General features: G+C 44.2%; 1 protein-coding gene across 8 annotated transcripts in view; it reads left to right on the forward strand.

Moving 5' to 3' along the window:
* The first annotated feature begins 3,078 nt into the window (after positions 1 to 3,078).
* slc4a11 (solute carrier family 4 member 11) overlaps positions 3,079 to 19,829 on the forward strand; it is a 316,800-nt gene continuing 300,049 nt past the window's right edge. For 3 of the 8 annotated variants that reach the window (XM_072256719.1, XM_072256721.1, XM_072256723.1), the window contains exon 1: positions 3,143 to 3,265. In XM_072256719.1, the coding sequence (XP_072112820.1) occupies positions 3,193 to 3,265 (73 nt within the window). In that variant the 5' untranslated portion in view covers positions 3,143 to 3,192. The other 5 variants (XM_072256724.1, XM_072256731.1, XM_072256733.1 and 2 more) reach the window with 5 other exon arrangements.

A 19,829-nucleotide genomic window follows, 5' to 3' on the forward strand; every position in this document is an offset into this window, starting at 1 on the left:
TACACTCAAAAACTTCTATAGTTGTACTGTGGAGAGCATTCTGACAGGCTGCATCACTGTCTGGTATGGAGATGCTACTGCACAGGACTGAAAGAAGCTGCAGAAGGTCATAAACCTAGTCAACTCCATCTTGGGCACTAGCCTACAAAGTACCCAGGACATCTTTAGGGAGCGGTGTCTCAGAAAGGCAGTGTCCATTATTAAAAACCTCCAGCACCCTGGACGTGCCCCTTTTCTCACTGTTACTGTCAGGTAGGAGGTACAGAAGCCTGAAGACACACACTCAGTGATTCAGGAACAGTTTCTTCCCCTCTGCCATTTGATTCCTGAATGGACTTTGAAGCTTTGGACACTACCTCACTTTTTTAATATACAGTATTTCTGTTTTTGCACATTTTTAATAATCTATTCAATATACGTAATTGATTTACTTGTTTATTTATTATTATGTTTTATTTTATTTAGTTTTTTCTCTCTGCTAGATTACGTATTACATTGAACTGCGGCTGCTAAGTTAACAAATTTCACGTCACATGCTGGTGAGAATAAAACTGATTCTGATTCTGATACAGTATTCTGATTCTGATGGTCAGTACAGGTTGAATGGACTGTTGGATTAGGGTGTAGGATTGTTATTTTTCTTGTAGTTTAACTTTCCTGCGCTAGCTTGTATTTTTATATAATCACCCATATACATGTAATTTCCCAGCAATTGCAATACATTTGCTTCTGTATCTTTCAGAATCTTCTTAGTTTTCTGTAGCAGGTTTCACTCCACTCGAATCTGACTCATTTGGTTAATTGTTATCACTGGAATTTTGTTATCTCTAGTTGAGTATGAGATGACCACAACAACCTTTTCCTTTGTCTTTTCTTTGCTGTCTTGGGTTGGCTTTCTTTGTTCTTTATTCTTGTAACACATAATAAAATGGTCACCCGCAATAACTTGCAAAGATTCAGCATGGCATTGAAAATGTTGAACAAACTTCTGTAGGTGTATAACGAGTATACTGACTGACTGACTGCGTCACAGCCTGATAAGGAAACACCAATGCCCTTAAACGGAAGAGCCTACAAAAAGTAGTGGATACGGCCCAGTCCGTAATGGATAAAGCCCTCCCCACCATTGAGCATGTCTACACGGAGTGCCCTGGCAGGACAGCAGCGTCTATCATCAAGCGCCCAGCACCCAGGTCATGGTCTCTTCTCGCTGCTGCCATCAGGAAGAAGTGGAGGAGCCTCAGGACCCACATCACCAGGTTCAGGAACAGTTATGACCCCTCACCCATCAGGCTCCTGAAAAAGGAAGTAACTTCACTTGAATATTCCTATAACCTATGGACTCACTTTCAAGGGCTCTTCATCTCATATCTCAATATTTATTGCTTATGAGATTAGATTAGATTATGAGGACACACAGTCCTCTTATATTGTCATTTATTAATGCATGCATTAAGAAATGACACAATATTCCTGAGGTGTGATATCACAGAAACACAGGACAGACCAAGACTGAAAAACTGACTAAAACCACATCATTATAACATATAGTTACATCAGTGCAAGCAATACTGTAACTTGATGAAGAACAGGCCATTAGCACGGTGAAAAGTTCAAAGTACCTCGAAAGTCCCACATCTCACGCAGACGGGAGAAGGACGAAAACTCTCCCTGCCATACCTGACCACAGTCCGACTCTGAGTCGTCCGATAAATCTCGAGCTCCAACCAGCCCTCCGACACCGAGCACCACCTCTGCCGAATGCTTCGACCCCAGCCCCGGCTGCCAGCAGCAGGCATAACCGGGGATTTTGGGGCCTTCCCTCCGGAGATTCTCGATCGCACAGTGGCAGCGGCAGCAAACCGGGCATTTCAGAAGTTTCTCCAGATGTTCCTCCGTGTTCTCACGGCTGTCTCCAACAAATCAGAATTGTGCACAGCCCCTATTTAACAATACGATATCATTCCACCGGAGAGGCTAAGCGCGCTGCATCGCGCGGCCATCTTCTCCTCCCGTCCTTGTTTATTATTGTTATTTCTTTCTTTATGTGCTTGGACAGATTGTTATCCTTTGCACACTGCTTGAATGCCCACTTTGGTGCAGTCTTTCAATGATTTTATTATGGTTATTATTCTATTAGAAACATAGAATCATAGAAAACCTACAGCACAATACAGGCCTTTTGGCCCACAAAGCTGTGTCAAACATGTCCTTACCTTAGAAATTACCTAGGTTTACCCATAGCCCTCTATTTTTCTGAGCTCCATGTACCTGTCCAGGAGTCTCTTAAAAGACCCTGTCATATCCACCTCCACCACCGCCGGCAGCCCATTCCACGCACTCACCACTCTCTGGAGAAAAAACTTACCCCTGACATCTCCTCTGTACCTACTTCCAAGACCTTAAAACTGTGCCCTCTCGTGCTAGCCGTTCTAGCCCTGGGAAAAAGCCTCTGACTATCCACACGATCAATGCCTCTCATCATCTATTATGGATTTAATGAGTATGTCCTCAAGAAAATAAATCTCAGGGTTGTATATGGTGACATACAGTGTATGTACTTTGGTAACTAACTAAAAAAAATAAGATGATGCATTTTTGAAGGTCTAATAAGGCTAGAATCTATTCAATGAAAGGCAACATCCAAGAAGTTGCGGAAGAGTGGGAAGATCTTGATGTATAAGTTTAAGGATTTCAAAGGTAGAGCAGTGTAGGCTGGTTGGATAATATAGTATATTGGATATTTTATTTTCCAGGGCACTGAATACAAGAGTTTGGAGGTTATGCTACATCTTTTTACAACATTAATTAAAACATAGATGTCTATGAGTTGAATGTTGCATTCAACTCATAATATAATATTATAATATACTAATCCACGTAGATATATTGGGCTGAAGGGCCTGTTTCTACTATGTATGCCTCTGTCTCTCTAACTTTTGAACAAGAAATCAGTGTGCACAGGGTTAAGTGAGACTGTGTGGTTATTTCTGTGAATAGCCAATAGGTTGATAATATTCAGGAGATGTCCCTGTGATTGGCTGACTAGACTGTCCTTGTACTTAAGCTGAAAGGCAGTGGCAATGTTCTCACATTCACCTGTGCTTTCACCACACCACTGGGAAATCTTTCTGAGGTAATGTTCTGCCCGCTCTTTAAGTTTCACTCTTCCCTTTTTGACAGATTAAGAGTATGCCTCCCTTAGGAATGAAAACACTGTTGGAAGGAGCTGACAGCAGAGGTGTGGCGAGAAACACCTCACAGGGTAAGGATTACAGTAAAGAGTTACTGTTCAACTCCCTCCCAGTACAATGACAACACAGGGTAAAACAGTTCGCCGTAGTGAGAGACCAGATTGTTTGGAAAGCACATTTCAAATGAGTTGAAGGTTTTGCAGATCTTGTGTTTATTAAGACTGGTTATTTTATTTAAAAACAGGTTGAAAGGATATAATAAGAATCATAGTTATGTTATATCTACACTATCACTGGGATCCATACTGAATCTGTTTGGTAGTTATGTTAACTGTGTATTCTAAGTGATAGCTAAGCTAAATCTGTATTACCAGTGGTAACTGCTAAATCTGCATTGTCAGTGATAGTTAAGCTTGATCAGTATCATCATTATTAGTTATGCTGTATTTGCACTTTTGGTGGTAGTTATGCTCAGTCTATATCTTTAGTAACAGATATCTTGCGTTTATATCATCAATGGTAGTTTGGCTGAATTTGTCTGGGATAATTAGCTTAAAACTGCGTCAGTCAGTAGCTCTTAAACTTTTCGATGATTTTAAGTTCGCTGGCCCCCACCGCTTTATTTTCACCATGGATGTCCAGTCCTTATATACTTCCATTCCCCATCAGGAAGGTCTCAAAGCTCTACGCTTCTTTTTGGATTCCAGACCTAATCAGTTCCCCTCTACCACCACTCTGCTCCATCTAGCGGAATTAGTCCTTACACTTAATAATTTCTCCTTTGGCTCCTCCCACTTCCTCCAAACTAAAGGTGTAGCTATGGGCACCCGTATGGGTCCTAGCTATGCCTGCCTTTTTGTTGGGTTTGTGGAACAATCTATGTTCCGTGCCTGTTCTGGTATCTGTCCCCCACTTTTCCTTCGCTACATCGACGACTGCATTGGTGCTGCTTCCTGCACGCATGCTGAGCTCGTTGACTTTATTAACTTTGCCTCCAACTTTCACCCTGCCCTCAAGTTTACCTGGTCCATTTCTGACACCTCCCTCCCCTTTCTAGATCTTTCTATCTCTGTCTCTGGAGACAGCTTATCCACTGATGTCTACTATAAGCCTACTGTCTCTCACAGCTATCTGGACTATTCCTCTTCTCACCCTGTCTCTTGCAAAAACACCATCCCCTTCTCGCAATTCCTCCGTCTCTGCCGCATCTGCTCTCAGGATGAGGCTTTTCATTCTAGGACGAGGGAGATGTCTTCATTTTTTAAAGAAAGGGGCTTCCCTTCCTCCACTATCAACTCTGCTGTTAAATGCATCTCCCCCATTTCACGTACATCTGCTCTCACTCCATCCTCCCGCCACCCCACTAGGAATAGGGTTCCCCTGGTCCTCACCTACCACCCCACCAGCCTCCGGGTCCAACATATTATTCTCCGTAACTTCCGCCACCTCCAACGGGATCCCACCACTAAGCACATCTTTCCCTCCCCCCTCTCTCTGCATTCCGCAGGGATCGTTCCCTACACAACTCCCTTGTCCATTCGTCCCCCCCATCCCTCCCCATTGATCTCCCTCCTGGCACTTATCCGTGTAAGCGGAACAAGTGCTACACATGCCCTTACACTTCCTCCCTTACCACCATTCAGGGCCCCAAATAGTCCTCCCAGGTGAGGCAACACTTCACCTGTGAGTCGACTGGGGTGATATACTGCATCCGGTGCTCCCGATGTGGCCTTTTATATATTGGCGAGACCCAACGCAGACTGGGAGACCACTTTGCTGAACATCTACGCTCTGTCCGCCAGAGAAAGCAGGATCTCCCAGTGGCCACACACTTTTAATTCCATATCCCATTCCCATTCTGACATGTCTATCCACGGCCTCCTCTACTGTAAAGGTGAAGCCACACTCAGGTTGGAGGAACAACACCTTATATTCTGTCTGGGTAGCCTCCAACCTGATGGCATGAACATCGACTTCTCTAACTTCCGCTAGGCCCCACCCCCCCCTCGTACCCCATCTGTTACTTATTTTTATGCACACATTCTTTCTCTCACTCTCCTTTTTCTCCCTCTGTCCCTCTGAAGCTCTTGCCCATCCTCTGGGTCCCCCCCCCCGTCTTTCTTCCCGGACCTCCTGTCCCATGATCCTCTCGTATCTCTTTTGCCAATCACCTGTCCAGCTCTTGGCTCCATCCCTCCCCATCCTGTCTTCTCCTATCATTTTGGATCTCCCCCTTCCCCTCTAACTTTCAAATCCCTTACTCACTCTTCCTTCAGTTAGTCCTGACGAAGGGTCTCAGCCTGAAACGTCGACTGCACCTCTTCCTACAGATGCTGCCTGGCCTGCTGCGTTCACCAGCAACTTTGATGTGTGTTGCTTGAATTTCCAGCATCTGCAGAATTCCTGTTGTTTCAGTCAGTAGCAGTTACATTTAATCCATATCATCAGTGGTAGTTATTTGGGATCTGTATAACTAATGCTAGTTATGCTTAATCAAAGCCATCATTGTTAGTCATGCTGATTTTTGGCATCTGTGGTAGATACTGTATGTTTGATCTCTATTAACAGTGGTTGTTCTACTGAATCTATATCATATGGTAGTTCTGTTGAATTAGTATCATGACTCTAGTATTGTATATGTCACCATGGCCGAAGCTCGCTCTCTGAGTCCACATGTCCAGTGGAAGCTGAAGGCCCGGAGGTGGCCTGTCTTGGGGTTGGAGGACTGTTGTGTGTGTGGGTGTGTGGGTGGGCGGATGGGAGGGAGGAAAGGGGCTTGCTTGACTGTTGTTGTTTTGTTGCTTGCTGTGTTCCTTTTTGTTATGTCCCTTGTTGTTCTGCTGAGCTCTGTGGGCATGTCATGTGGCGCTAGAACATGCGGCAACACTTGATGTTCCCCCAACCCATCCTAACGCTGTATTGGTTGTTAATGCAGACAAAGCATTTCACTGTATCTTTCGAGGTACATGTGATAAATAAATTAATCTGAATCTGAAACTTGCTGAATTATTGGTGGCCACTGTTCCCTCTCTAAGCTGCTTGGCTGTGTGGCAATACAGTAACTGAAATGCCCACGTGCACATAGCCTTTGTTGCCATGCAGCAGGAATAAAGACTGATGAGAAAAAGTTTACGAAACGTGAAAGATTTTCTTTGCAGTATTGTACTTCATTATACCCTTCAATTTATAAATAAAATCAAAAGTTTGTTATTTTTCAATTTTCATTCCAAATATTCTTATTATGCATTGGGTAAGGCTAACTTTGAGGAGATGCGAAAGAATTTAGAAGGAGTGGATTGGGAAAATTTGTTTTATGGGAAGGATGTAACAGAGAAATGGAGGTCATTTAAAGGTGAAATTTTGAGGGTTCAGAATTTTTATGTTCCTGTTAGGTTGAAAGGAAAGATTAAAAGTTTGAGAGAGCAATGGTTTTCAAGAGATAGTAGAAACTTGGTTCAGAAATAGAGAGGGATCTACAATAAATATAGACAACTTGGAGTTAATGAGGTACTCGAGGAATATAAAGAATGTTAAAAGAATCTTAAGAAAGAAATTAGAAAAGCTAAAAGAAGATACGAGGCTGCTTTGGCAAGTAAGGTGAAAATAAATCCAAAGGGTTTCTACAGTTATATTAGTGGCAAAAGGATAGTGAGGGATAAAATTGGTCCCTTGGAGAATCAGAGTGGACGGCTATGTGCAGAGCCAAAAGAGATGGGGGAGATTTTGAACAATTTCTTTTCTTTGGTATTCACTAAGGAGAAGGATATTGAATTGTGTAAGGTAAAGGAAACAAGTAGGGTAGTTATGGAAAGTATAACGATTAAAGAAGAGGAAGTACTGGCATTTTTAAGGAATATAAAAGTGGATAAGTCTCCGGGTCCGGACAAGATATTCCCTAGGACTTTGAGGGAAGTTAGTGTAGAAATAGCAGGGGCTCTGACAGAAATATTTCAAATGTCATTAGAAACGAGAATGGTGCTGGAGGATTGGCGTATTGCTCATGTGGTTCCATTGTTTAAAAAGGGTTCTAACAGTAAACCTGGCAATTATCGGCCTGTGAGTTTGACATCAGTGGTGGGTAAATTGATGGAAAGTATTCTTAGAGATGGTATATATAATTATCTGGATAGACAGGGTCTGATTAGGAACAATCAACATGGATTTGTGCGTGGAAGGTCATGTTTGACAAATCTTATTGAATTTTTTGATGAGGTTAATAAGGAAGTTGACGAGGGTAAAACGGTGGATGTTGTCTGTATGGACTTCAGTAAGGCCTTTGACAAGGTTCCACAGAGAAGGTTAGTTAGGAAGGTTCAATCGTTAGGCATTAATATGGAAGTAGTAAAATGGATTCAGCAGTGGCTAGATGGGAGACACCAGAGAGCAGTGGTGGATAACTGTTTGTCAGATTGGAGGACGGTGTGTAGCGGTGTGCCTCAGGGATCTGTACTGGGTCCAATGTTGTTTGTAATATATATTAATGATCTGGATGACGAGATGGTAAATTGGATTAGTAAGTATGCAGATGTTACTAAGATAGGTGGTGTTGTGGATAGTCATAGTCATAGTCATACTTTATTGATCCCGGGGGAAATTGGTTTTCGTTACAGTTGCACCATAAATAATAAATAGTAATAAAACCATAAATAGTTAAATAGTAATATGGAAATTATGCCAGGAAATAAGTTCAGGACCAGCCTATTGGCTCAGGGTGTCTGACCCTCCAAGGGAGGAGTTGTAAAGTTTGATGGCCACAGGCAGGAATGACTTCCTATGATGCTCTGTGTTGAATCTCGGTGGAATGAGTCTCTGGCTGAATGTATTCCTGTGCCCAACCAGTACATTATGTAGTGGATGGGAGACATTTTCCAAGATGGCATGCAACTTGGACAGCATCCTCTTTTCAGACACCACCGTCAGAGAGTCCAGTTCCATCCCCACAACATCACTGGCTTTATGAATGAGTTTGTTGATTCTGTTGGTGTCTGCTACCCTCAGCCTGCTGCCTCAGCACACAACAGCAAACATGATCGCACTGGCCACCACAGACTCGTAGAACATCCTCAGCATCGTCCGGCAGGTGTTAAAGGACCTCAGTCTCCTCAGGAAATAGAGATGGCTCTGACCCTTCTTGTAGACAGCCTCAGCGTTCTTTGACCAGTCCAGTTTATTGTCAATTCGTATCACCAGGTATTTGTAATCCCCCACCATGTCCACGCTGACCCACTGGATGAAAACAGGGGTCACCGGTACCTTAGCTCTCCTCAGGTCTACCACCAGCTCCTTAGTCTTTTTCACATTAAGCTAATTCTCAACCCATGCCCTCTTGTTTGAATCTTCCCCACTACTACTCTCTGGCGTCTCCCATCTCCTAGCATAATGAGGTAGGTTTTCAAAACTTGCAGAGAGGTTTAGGACAGTTAGAAGAGTGAGTTGAAAGATGGCAGATGGAGTTTAATGCTGAAAAATGTGAGGTGCTACATTTTGGTAGAACTAATGAAAATGGAACATACATGGTAAATGGTAGGGCATTAAAGAATGCTTTAGAGCAGAGGGATCTAGGAATAATGGTGTATAGTTCCCTGAAGATGGAATCTCATGTGGATAGGTTGGTGAAGAAAGCTTTTGGTATGCTGGCCTTTATTAATCAGGTCATTGAGTATAGGAGTTGGGATGTAATGTTGAATTTGTATAAGGCATTGGTAAGGCCAAATCTAGAGTATTGTGTACAGTTTTGGTCACCGAATTATAGGAAAGATATCAATAAAATTCAGCCATGATCATACTGAATGGTGGTGCAGGCTCGAAGGGCTGAATGGCCTACTCCTGCACCTGTTTTCTATGTTTCTCTGTTTCTATGACCAAGTTGAGTGCTATGCTTCCTAACGGAGATCCAGAGCTAGTCCTGGAAGAGCAGTGGTTTGATATAGATTTTGAGACCCTCCCAGTTACAGAGGATGAGGACTCTTCTGCCACCACTTCCTACTAGGCCAAGAAAACTTATCAAAGTAGCTACCACCTTATGCTCAATAAAATTGAGAGAGTACAGAGGAAATTTACTAAAATGTTGCCTGGGTTTCATCTCTTAAGTTACAGAGAAAGGTTGAACAAGTTAGGTCTTTATTCTTTGGAGTGTAGAAGGTTGAGGGGAGACGATAGAGGTGTTTAAAATTATGAGGGGGATTGATAGAGTTGACGTGGTTAGACTTTTTCCATTGAGAGTGGGGAAGATTCAAACAAGAGGACATGGGTTGAGAATTAGAAGACAAAAGTTTAGGGGTAACATGAGGGGGAACTTCTTTACTCAGAGAGTGGTAGCTGTGTGGAATGAGCTTTCAGCAGAAGTGGTTGAGGCAGATTCTATGTTGTCATTTAAAGTTAAATTGGATGGATTTATGGACAGGAAAAGAATGGAGGGTTATGGGCTGAGTGCAGGTCGGTGGGAACAGGATAGGGTAAGAGTTTGGCACGGACTAGAAGGGCCGAGATGGCCTGTTTCCATGCTGTAATTGTTATATGGTTATATATATTATAAAAAGAATTAAAGTGCCACGTAGCTTTCAGACTGTGTACAAATTTCTTGCTCAGGGCAATGGCTGCTCTGTGCAGCTGTAAAATAATATAATTAGAGGGAACATTGGTGGTGGCTATGATGAATCATGTGGGCACATGGCTAAGTGGTTAAGGCATTCGACTAGCGATCTGAAGGTCGTGAGTTCGAGCCCCAGCCGAGGCAGCGTGTTGTGTCTTTGAGCAAGGCACTTAATCACACAGTGCTCTTCAACGACACTGGTGCCAAGCTGTATGGGTCCTAATGCCCTTCTCTTGGACAATATCAGTGTAGTGGAGAGGGGAGACTTGCAGCATGGGCAACTGCCTGTCTTCCATATAACCTTGCCCAGGCTGGCGCCCTGGAGAGTGAAGACTTTCCAGGCGCAGATCCATGGTCTCGCAAGACTAACGGATCCCTTTACTTTATGATGAATCAGTGTCATCACTAATGATATGAATCCCAGCCCTTTAGTTGTAATCTTGCATTTCCAGGTATTGAAGACTACCTTCTGGATGATGAACCAAGCCCAGAGAAAACTCCTAACAGTGTCCCAGGTAATTGTGGTGTAGAACCACAATCTGCCTGGACTAAAGGGCATACCGTAATGATGATAGGTTGAGTGAGCTAGAGCTTTACTCATTGGAGCGAAGGACGGGGGAAGTGACTTGATAGAGATATACAAGATTAGAGGCTAAGATAGAGAGGACAGCCAGAGAATTTTTCTGAGGTGGAAATGGGTCAGGTGTTTGGATGAAAGTCTGGGGGGAAATCAGAGGTAGGTTTTTTTACACAGAGAGTGGTGGGTGCATGGAACGCCTGCCAGGGGTGATGGTAGAGGCAGATACATTTGGGGCATCATGGGAAAAGGCCTCCCCACCATTCAGTACATCTACAAAGAGCACGGTCGCAGGAAAGCAGCACCCATCATCAAGGACTCCCACCATTCACGCCATGCTCTTTTCTTGCTGCGGCCATCAGGAAGAATGTACAGAAGCCTCAAGTCCCACACCACCAGGTTCAGGAACAGTTATTGCCCCTCAACCATCTGGATCCTGAACCAAAGGGGACAACTTCACTCAACTTCCATTGTCCCAATGCTGAATTGGTTCCACAACCTATACACTTACTTTCAACAACTCTACAACTCGTGTTCCTGATATTTATTGCTTATTTGTTTATCATGATTATTTTGTTTTTTCTCTTGTTTTGTATTTGCAGTTTGCTGTCTTTTGCAGATTAGTTGTTCATCTTTGTTGTGAGTGGTTTTTCATTGATTCTATTGCGTATCTTTGTACTTATGGTGAATACGCGCAAGAAAATGAGTCTCGGGGTAGCATATATGTACTTTGATAATAAATTTACCTTGATCTTTGAATGTTAGAAAAATGGAGGGCTATGTAGGAGTGAAGGTTTAGATTGATCTTGGAGTGGGTTAAAGGGTTGGCACAATGCCATGAGCCGAAGGTCCTACAATGTACTGTATAATTCTATGTTCTATAAAAGCATATTTTTGTGCTTTAATTGAACTGAGCAAAATTGATCAGTAACTACAATTATTCAGGCTGTACCTGTGGAGTTCAAGTTGAAAGATTAGCTTTACGTACATTGAAAGATCGAAATCTACACTGAAACATGTTGCTTTGTGCCAACAACCAACACAGTCCTACGGTGCACTGGGACCAGCCCCTAAGTGTCACCATGCTTCTGTCGCCAATGTAGTGAGCCCTGTACTAAGCTGTATGCACTTGGACTGCGGGGAAAAACAGAGGAAACTCATACAGCCAGTCAGGGGGAGAATGTACAAACTCCTGACAGACAGGGGTGGGAATTGAATCCAGATTGTTGATCCTGTAAAGCATCACACCATCTGTGTACTTCTGCAGACAGGACCAGCACAAACACGAAGGATACGGGGCATTGAACAACAACATCAACGGTTGCATAATGCATAGTGACAACTTACTTATTTGCTGCCCATTGAGCTGCTGGCATTTAGGGCAACAATGAAGGTCCTTTAAGAGTTCTTCATTGCTGTCTTCATTGCTCCGGGTCAGTGAGGCAGGCAAGCCCCCAAACCCTGAGACAAGGTTGTGGTCCTCCTTGAGAATACTTGTCATCACTTGCTTTATTGTGCCTTGGACAAGTGGTGAGGTAATAAAGAAATCCATGCATGAAACAGACTCAAATCATAGGAGGCAGGCCCACTCGAGTGCTTCTTTAAACACTTGTCTTGTTAGAGGGTCAGTCACAGGGAACACTGATAAACTGAACAAAGACAGAACAGATTTTTAATAGTTAATCAGCAAGGATAACTTTTTGGGGGAGCTCCAAGCAGACGAGGAAAGAAAGAGATCCAAACACGAGGAAATCTGCAGATGCTGGAATTTCAAGCAACACACACAAAAAAATGCTGCTGAACGCAGCAGGCCAGGCAGCATCTATAGGAAGAGGTACAGTCGACCTTTTGGGCCGAGACCCTTCGAAATTGTCGATGTTTTAGGTTGAAACCCGCATCAGCAATAGCTCTGAACCAGAACGTTGGTATTTCCTTAACCACACTCACAGACGCTGCTCAACCTGCTGAATTTCTCTGGATTCAGCCTCTGCAGTCTCCAAGCAGTCCTGCCTCATTCTAAATGTCCACAGTCTAAGCATCAGAGAAGCAGGGTGGAATATCTGTTCTCTTGCTGTACTTCCAGTCGAGAATAGCTGCTTTAGGAGATCTGTTCTATCAACATGTATCTATCATTAAGGACCTCACTGTTCAGGACATTCCCTCTTCTCACTGGAGGAGGTCCAGGAGCTGAAGACACACTTTAGGAGATCCATTCTATCCAACAACTGATACCAGATACACTTATTGCTTTCCTGTAAATGTCTGAAATAAAATGAATCTCAAGGTAGTATATGGTAAAAAAATACGTACTTTGATAATAAATTTATTTTGAACTTTAAACGTGTATGTATCAATAAGGACCTCATTATTCAGGACATTCCTTCATCTCATTGGAGGAGGTACAGGAGTTGAGGACACACTCTCACTGCTTTGGGAGCAAATTCTTACCCTCCGCCATGAGATTTCTGAATGGTCCATCAAACTGTGAACATGACCTCACTATTTTGCTTTATTTATTCTATATATTCTTATTATAATTTATGGTAATTTTAATGTATTACACTGAACTGTTGCTGCAAAAGTTCTGATTTAAGATGGCACTGGTGGACAAGGCTGGGCTCCTGCTGCAGCATCATTATAATTTAAATTCTGATAACATTTTCTTTTGAATACTTCTTATTGGCTAGAAAAATATTGATGAGTAACTATAATATTCTCAGTTAAGCATCGTACAGTTTCATAATGAGAATGTCTTTTCACTCTCCCGTTGCCATGGAAAGGCCATGTATGACCAATAGGGGGAGCTAAGTCATTTGATGAAGACTTCTGTGATTAGATGATGGAACTACGATGTGGAGGAGGAGCCTTTATTCCAGCGTTGAAGATTACAACATCGAGTACAAACCTCAAACACTTTTGTTAAACCTTTTGAGACTGGAACTAGGGGAGTAGACATAGGACGGAGAGGAAGAGGAACTGCTTCTCTCAGAGGGTGGTGAATCTGTGGAATTCTCTGCCCAATGAAGCAGTGGAGGCTACCTCAGTAAGTATATTTAAGACAAAATTGGATAGATGTTTGCATAGTAGGGGAATTAAGGGTTATGGGGAAAAGGCCGGTAGGTGGAGCTGAGTCCATGGTCAGATCAACTATGATCTTATTGAGTGGTGGAGATGGTTCGACGGGCCAGATGGCCTACTCCTGCTCCTATTTCTTATGTTCTTATGGTCAGGGTAATGACCACATCACCCTGCTTCAGTGATGTTAGTTGAGGGATGCATTATGAGCAAACAATGGGATGAATTTCAATGCATTTTCCTAAAGTCACTAAGATCTTTTGCATTCATGAGGGCAAAGTATCAACTCTTTCAGTGATAGTGGAGGCTTGAACATAGAACACAAAACACTACAGCACAGTACAGGCCTTTCAACCCGTGATGCTCTGTCGAACTTTTCACCAAATCCAAGATTGAGTCCTGATGAAGGGTCTCGGCCCAATACGTCGACTGTTTATTCCCATCCATAGATGCTACCTGATCCGTGATCTCGTCCGGCACATTGTGCGTATTGCTCTAGATTTCCAGCATCTGCAGTACCTATTGTGTCCAAGGTCAATCTAACAATCTAACAATCTAACCCTTCCCTCCCCCATCGATCTCCATTAGTCTTTGTAATTAATTCTAATTAATGTTGCACTTGAATGATAACAGAGGCATGAGGGGATAAAAGATAAACACATGAAATTCTGCAGTTGTTGGAAATCCAAAGCAACACACACAAAATGCTGGATGAATTCAGCAAGTTGGGCAGCATTTATGGAAATGACAGACAGTCAACTTTTCAGGCCCAGACCCTTCTTCAGGACTGGAAAAGAAAGGGGAGATACCAGAATAAAAAGATGGGGTGGGGGGGGGGTGAAGAGAGGGGATGGAGGATAGCTGGAAGGTGATAGGTGAAGTCAGGTGGGTAGGAAAGATAAAAGTCTAGAAAAGAAGGAGTCTGATAAGAGAGGAGAGTAGACCATAGAAGAAAGAGAGGGAGGAGGGGACCCAGGGGAGGTGATAGGCAAGTGAATAGAGGTAAGAGGCCAGAGTCAGGAATAGAAGAGGAGAGGGGGAGGGAATATTTTTTACTGGAAGGAGAAATTGATATTCAAGCCATCAGGTTGGAGGCTACCCAAATGGAATATAAGGTGTAGTTCCTCCACCCTGAAGGTGATCTCATCGTGGCACAAGAGGAGACCATGGACCAACATGCCAAAACAGGAATGGGAATCAGAATTAAAATGTTTGGCTAGCCAACATCACCCCCCCACCTCCCCGTCACCTGGTTTCACCTCTCACCTTCAGGAGGTTAGGGTAAGCATGGTTTTTCGGGAAATGGAGGAGATGCGGGTGAGGGCAGCACCGATGGTGGAGCCTATCCTTTGAAGAAGGAAGACATCTTTGATGTCCTGGAAAGGAGAGATGCATCCTGGGAACAGATGCGGTGGAGGTGAAGGAACTGAGAAAAGGGAATAGCATTTTTACAGGAGACAGGGTGGGAAGAGGCATAGTCAAGATAACCATGAGAATCGATAGGTTCATAAAAGATATCAGTCAACAGTTTGTCTCCAGAGATGGAAACGGAGGGATCGAGAAAAGGGAGTGAGGTGACCGAAATGGACCAAGTGAATTTAAGGGCAGGGTGGAAGTTGGAGGCAAAGTTGGTGAAATAGCTAAGCTCAGCGTGGGTGCAAGAAGCAGCACCAACGCAGCTGTCAATGTAGTGGTGGAAGAGCTAGCACAGAAGACTTGGAACATGGACGGTTCTAGGTAGCTAACGAAGAAACAGGCATAGCTAGGGCTCATGCAGGTGCCCATGGCTGCACCTCAAGTCTGGGGAAAGTGAGAGGAGCAAAGGAAAAATAGTTGAGGTTGAGGACCAGTTCTGCTAGACCTGAGGAGGGTGGAGGTGGACGGAAACTGGTTGGTTACACATTTTCTTACTCTTTCTTTCACTTTCCCCTTCTCTTTTTTGCCATTTTTCTCTGTGTTCCTCTCTGTTAGTTTTTTTTTTAACATCTGTTGCTTTCTCTTTTCCTTTTTCTTCACTTTTTACTCCCCTTCCCTCTTCCCTTTTCTGCATTTCCCCTCTGTCTCACCCATTTCTCTTCTTTTTATCTTCTCTCCTCTCCTCCCTATCCTCTCCTTTCTCTCTCTTCCAATTGTAATCATGGTAAAATGTCATACAAAAGAACCATAATTTGGATTAAATGACACAACATTTCCCACTCCGAATGAATGTCCCAGAATGGGAGAGGAGCCAAGGGAATGTATAAGTTACCAGAAGTCAGTGCATATTGGTGTGGTTATCAAAGGAACAACATCAACAAAGAATGTTGTGACCTGTAATTTATGACATTGACGAGATTTTAGAACCACCCACAGTCTCCCCCTCCTCCCCAAAATGGAGGAACGCAGCAGCTCAGGCAGCATCTATGGAAAGGAATAAAGAGTAAAAACTTCTGGCAGAGACCCTTCATCGTGACTGGAAAGAAGCCAGGATAAGGAGGAGAGTGGCAGGTTAGGGGAAGAAGCCAGAAGGACAGAGGTTAGACTATCTGAGGGGGAATGTATGTGGGTGGCAGAGGGGTAATGTAGTGAGAAGCTGGGAGGTGATAGGTGGAAATGGTAAAGGACTGAAGGAAAAAGCAGTGGACTATGGAAGGAAGGGGAAGAGGAGGGGCACTGGAAGGAGGTGATGGGCAGGTAAGGAGAAGAGAAGGGGTAAGAGAGGAACCAGAATGCAGAATGGAAAAATAGAGAGGGGTGAGTGGACAAAAATGAGCAGGTTAGAGAAAATGATGTTCATGCTATCAGGTTGGAGACAACACAAATGGGATATGAGGTAAACAACAGGAATTCTGCAGATGCTGGAAATTCAAGCAACATGCATAAAAGTTGCTGGTGAACGCAGCAGGCCAGGCAGCATCTCTAGGAAGAGGTGCAGTCGACGTTTCAGGCCGAGACCCTTCGTCAGGACTAGACGAAGGATCTCGGACTGAAACGTCGACTGCACCTCTTCCTAGAGATGCTGCCTGACCTGCTGCGTTCACCAGCAACTTTTATGTGTGTTGCTGGGATATGAGGTGTTGGAGGTGTTGTTCCTCCATAGACCAACATGTCGGAATGGGAACAAGCAGTGGAATTAAAATTGTTGGCTACCGGGAAATCTTACTTGTTCCAGACTGACGAAAGGTGCTTGACGAAGTGGTCCTCCAATCTACATTGGGTCTTATCGGCCCCACAGGGAGCACCGAATACAGTAGATGACCCTGACAGACTCGGAGATGAATTGTTGCCTCATCTGGAAGGAGCGTTGGGGGCCATGAATGGAGGTGAGGGAGGAGGTGAATGGGCAAGTGTAGCACTTCGTCTGCTTGCAGGGATAAGGGCCAGGAGGGAGATCAGAGGGGAGGTTTGAATGGACAAGGGAATAGTGGAGAGTGCGATCACTGAGGAAAGGGGAGAGTGGAGGGGGAGGTAAAGATGTGTTTGATGGAAGGATCCCACTGAAAATGGCAGAAGTTGTGGAGAATGATGTGCTGGATGTTTGGACCCACAAAGGCTGGAGGTGTTGTGGATAGTGCGGAGGGCTGTCAGAGGTTACAGCAGGACATTGAAAGGATGCAAAACTGGGCTGAGAAGTGGCAGATGGAGTTCAACCCAGATAAGTGTGAGGTGGTTCATTTTGGTAGGTCAAATATGATGGCAGAATATAGTATTAATGGTAAGACTCTTGGCAGTGTGGAGGATCAGAGGGATCTTGGGGTCCGAGTCCATAGGACACTCAAAGCAGCTGCGCAGGTTGACTCTGTGTTTGAGAAGGCATACGGTGTATTAGCCTTCATCAATCGTGGGATTGAGTTTAGGAGCCGAGAGGTAATGTTGCAGCTATGTAGGACCCTGGTCAGACCCTACTTGGAGTACTGTGCTCAGTTCTGGTTGCCTCACTACAGGAAGGATGTGGAAGCCCTAGAAAGGGTGCAGAGGAGATTTACAAGGATGTTGCCTGGATTGGGGAGCATGCCTTATGAGAATAGGTTGAGTGAACTTGGCCTTTTCTTCCTGGAGCGATGGAGGATGAGAGGTGACTTGATAGAGGTGTATAAGGTGATGAGAGGCATTGATTGTGTGGATAGTCAGAGGCTTTTTCCCAGGGCTGAAATGGTTGCCACAAGAGGACACAGGTTTAAGGTGCTGGGGAGTAGGTACAGAGGAGATGTCAGGAGTAAGTTTTTTACTCAGAGAGTGGTGAGAGCGTGGAATGGGCTGCTGGCAATGTGGTGGAGGCTGATACGACAGGGTCTTTTACGAGACTTTTGGATAGGTACATGGAGCTTAGTAAAATAGAGGGCTATAGGTAAGCCTGGTAATCTCTAAGGTAGGGACATGTTCGGCACAATTTTGTGGGCCGAAGGGCCTGTATCGTGCTGTAGGTTTTCTATGTTTCTATGGATGCAGAGGCTTATGGGGTGGTAGGTAAGGCCAAGAGGAAACCTATCCCTGTTTTGCCATGGGAGGATGGGGTGAGTGGGGATGTCTGAAAAGTAGAGATGTGGATGAGGGCACCATTAATAGCAGAGATGGGAAACCCTGTTCTTTGAAGGAGGAGGACGCCTCTGTGCATTAAGGTGGTGTAAAAAAAAGCAATACAGAATTCAATATAGAATAGAGTGTAACAGCTACAGAGAAAATGTAGTGCAGTTAGACAATAAGGTGCAAGATCATAATAAGGTAGATGGTCAGGTCAAAAGTCCATTTTATCATACTAGGTGTTAAAACAGTGGGGTAGAGATATCCTTGAGCTGGGTGGTACATACTTTCAGGCTTTTGTACCTTCTGCCTGATGGGAGAGGGGAGAGGAGAGAATGCCTGGGGTGGCTCTGCTCTTTGATTATGCTGGCTGCGTAGCTGAGGCTGAATCCATGGAAGGATCTCGGTGGTAAACAAGAGATAAGGTGTAAGATAAACAACTGATTGCCTTTTGGTACCTCTGATGGTTGGGATGAATTTTGGCTTGCAGCCTGGAAACGCTTGTTTATGTGGTGTCAGCAAAGTTTTATGATCTCCTGAATGGGCAGCTAAAACCGCAGCTTAATATCTAATCCAGAATAAATGAGATCTTTGACAATTTCAACACTTAAAATATTCAATGGAAGAATTTAAAAAGGTACCATGGTCATTATAGGATCATGCTTGTCTGAAACAGCTCCTTTCATAGGGTAGCATTTATAATACACCGTGCTGCATATGATTCAGGGTCATAAAACTGGTCAAACACACCTCAAGCAGGCTCTCTGAATAAAATGAGTTCTCTTTATGTCCACAACTTCCGTAAAAGCTGAATATTCATGCCCTCACCTGCAGCCACTTAACTACAGGCGAGGGCAGCCTGTGAGTAAATAGTGGGAAGTAATCATCGGAAATCTAGATAATCATCGGAAATCTAGATACATTGACCTTGTCAGGAACCAGCGAGTGTCTGTTTACTTCAGGTTTTCAAGGTACAAGTTTACTTAATTATCGTGAGTACATTGAAACATCCAGTGAAATGTGCCATTTGTGTTAACATCCAAGATACCCGAGAGTGTGCTAGAAGCAGCCGGCAAACATTGCTGCACATTCCGGCGCCAAGGTAGCATGCCCACCATGCTCGGCAGAACAACACAGGACACAGCAAGCAACAAAACAACAACAACAGCAAAAACAAGCGCCATTCCTCCCTCCCACTCACCCATGCAACACCAGGGCAGGCTGCCTTCTTTAGTCTCCAGCTTCCAGCGGACCTCCCCGGTTTTGTGTCCGGGTGTTCTCCCCGCCTACTGAGCCCACGTTGATTTGGAATTGGTGTTGGCTTCTTTGTTGTCACATGGGCTGAGATACAGCGACAAGTTAGTCTTGTATACAGATTATACGGATTAGGGCGCTGTGGTAGCACGGCGGTTAGTGCGACGCTATTACAGCTTGGGGTGTTGTAGTTCAGAGGTCAACTCTGGTACCGTCTGTAAGGAGTTTGTACATTCTCTCAGGAACGTGTGGGATTCCTCTGGGTGCTCCGGTTTCCCCCAACATTCCAACGGACCAGTTAGTAGGTTAATTGATCATTGTATAGAAGATGGCGCCAGCGAATAACACGACCAAGGGCGACACCCTCCAAATGGTTCACGAAACCGCTTTCATTTCTTTTATGTCTTTTTCTATCAAGTGTGGTTCTGTTACTGCTGGAGCCTGTGAACTACATTTTGGCGGTGTGTTTTCGGGCCGATTGGGCGATCTGGTGTTTTGCTTTCTCTGAGGGTCTTCCCTGAGGCGTGCAGCTTCAAGGTCAAGAAGCCTGGAGACGGGGAGCAAGCCCACGATCGATTCCATCTCTCACCAGTCTCGCTGGTTAAAGCACCGAGGAAAATTGAAATCATCGAGGTGA

The sequence above is a fragment of the Mobula birostris genome, chromosome 4, assembly GCF_030028105.1.
Source record: "Mobula birostris isolate sMobBir1 chromosome 4, sMobBir1.hap1, whole genome shotgun sequence".
Classification (NCBI taxonomy): domain Eukaryota; kingdom Metazoa; phylum Chordata; class Chondrichthyes; order Myliobatiformes; family Myliobatidae; genus Mobula; species Mobula birostris.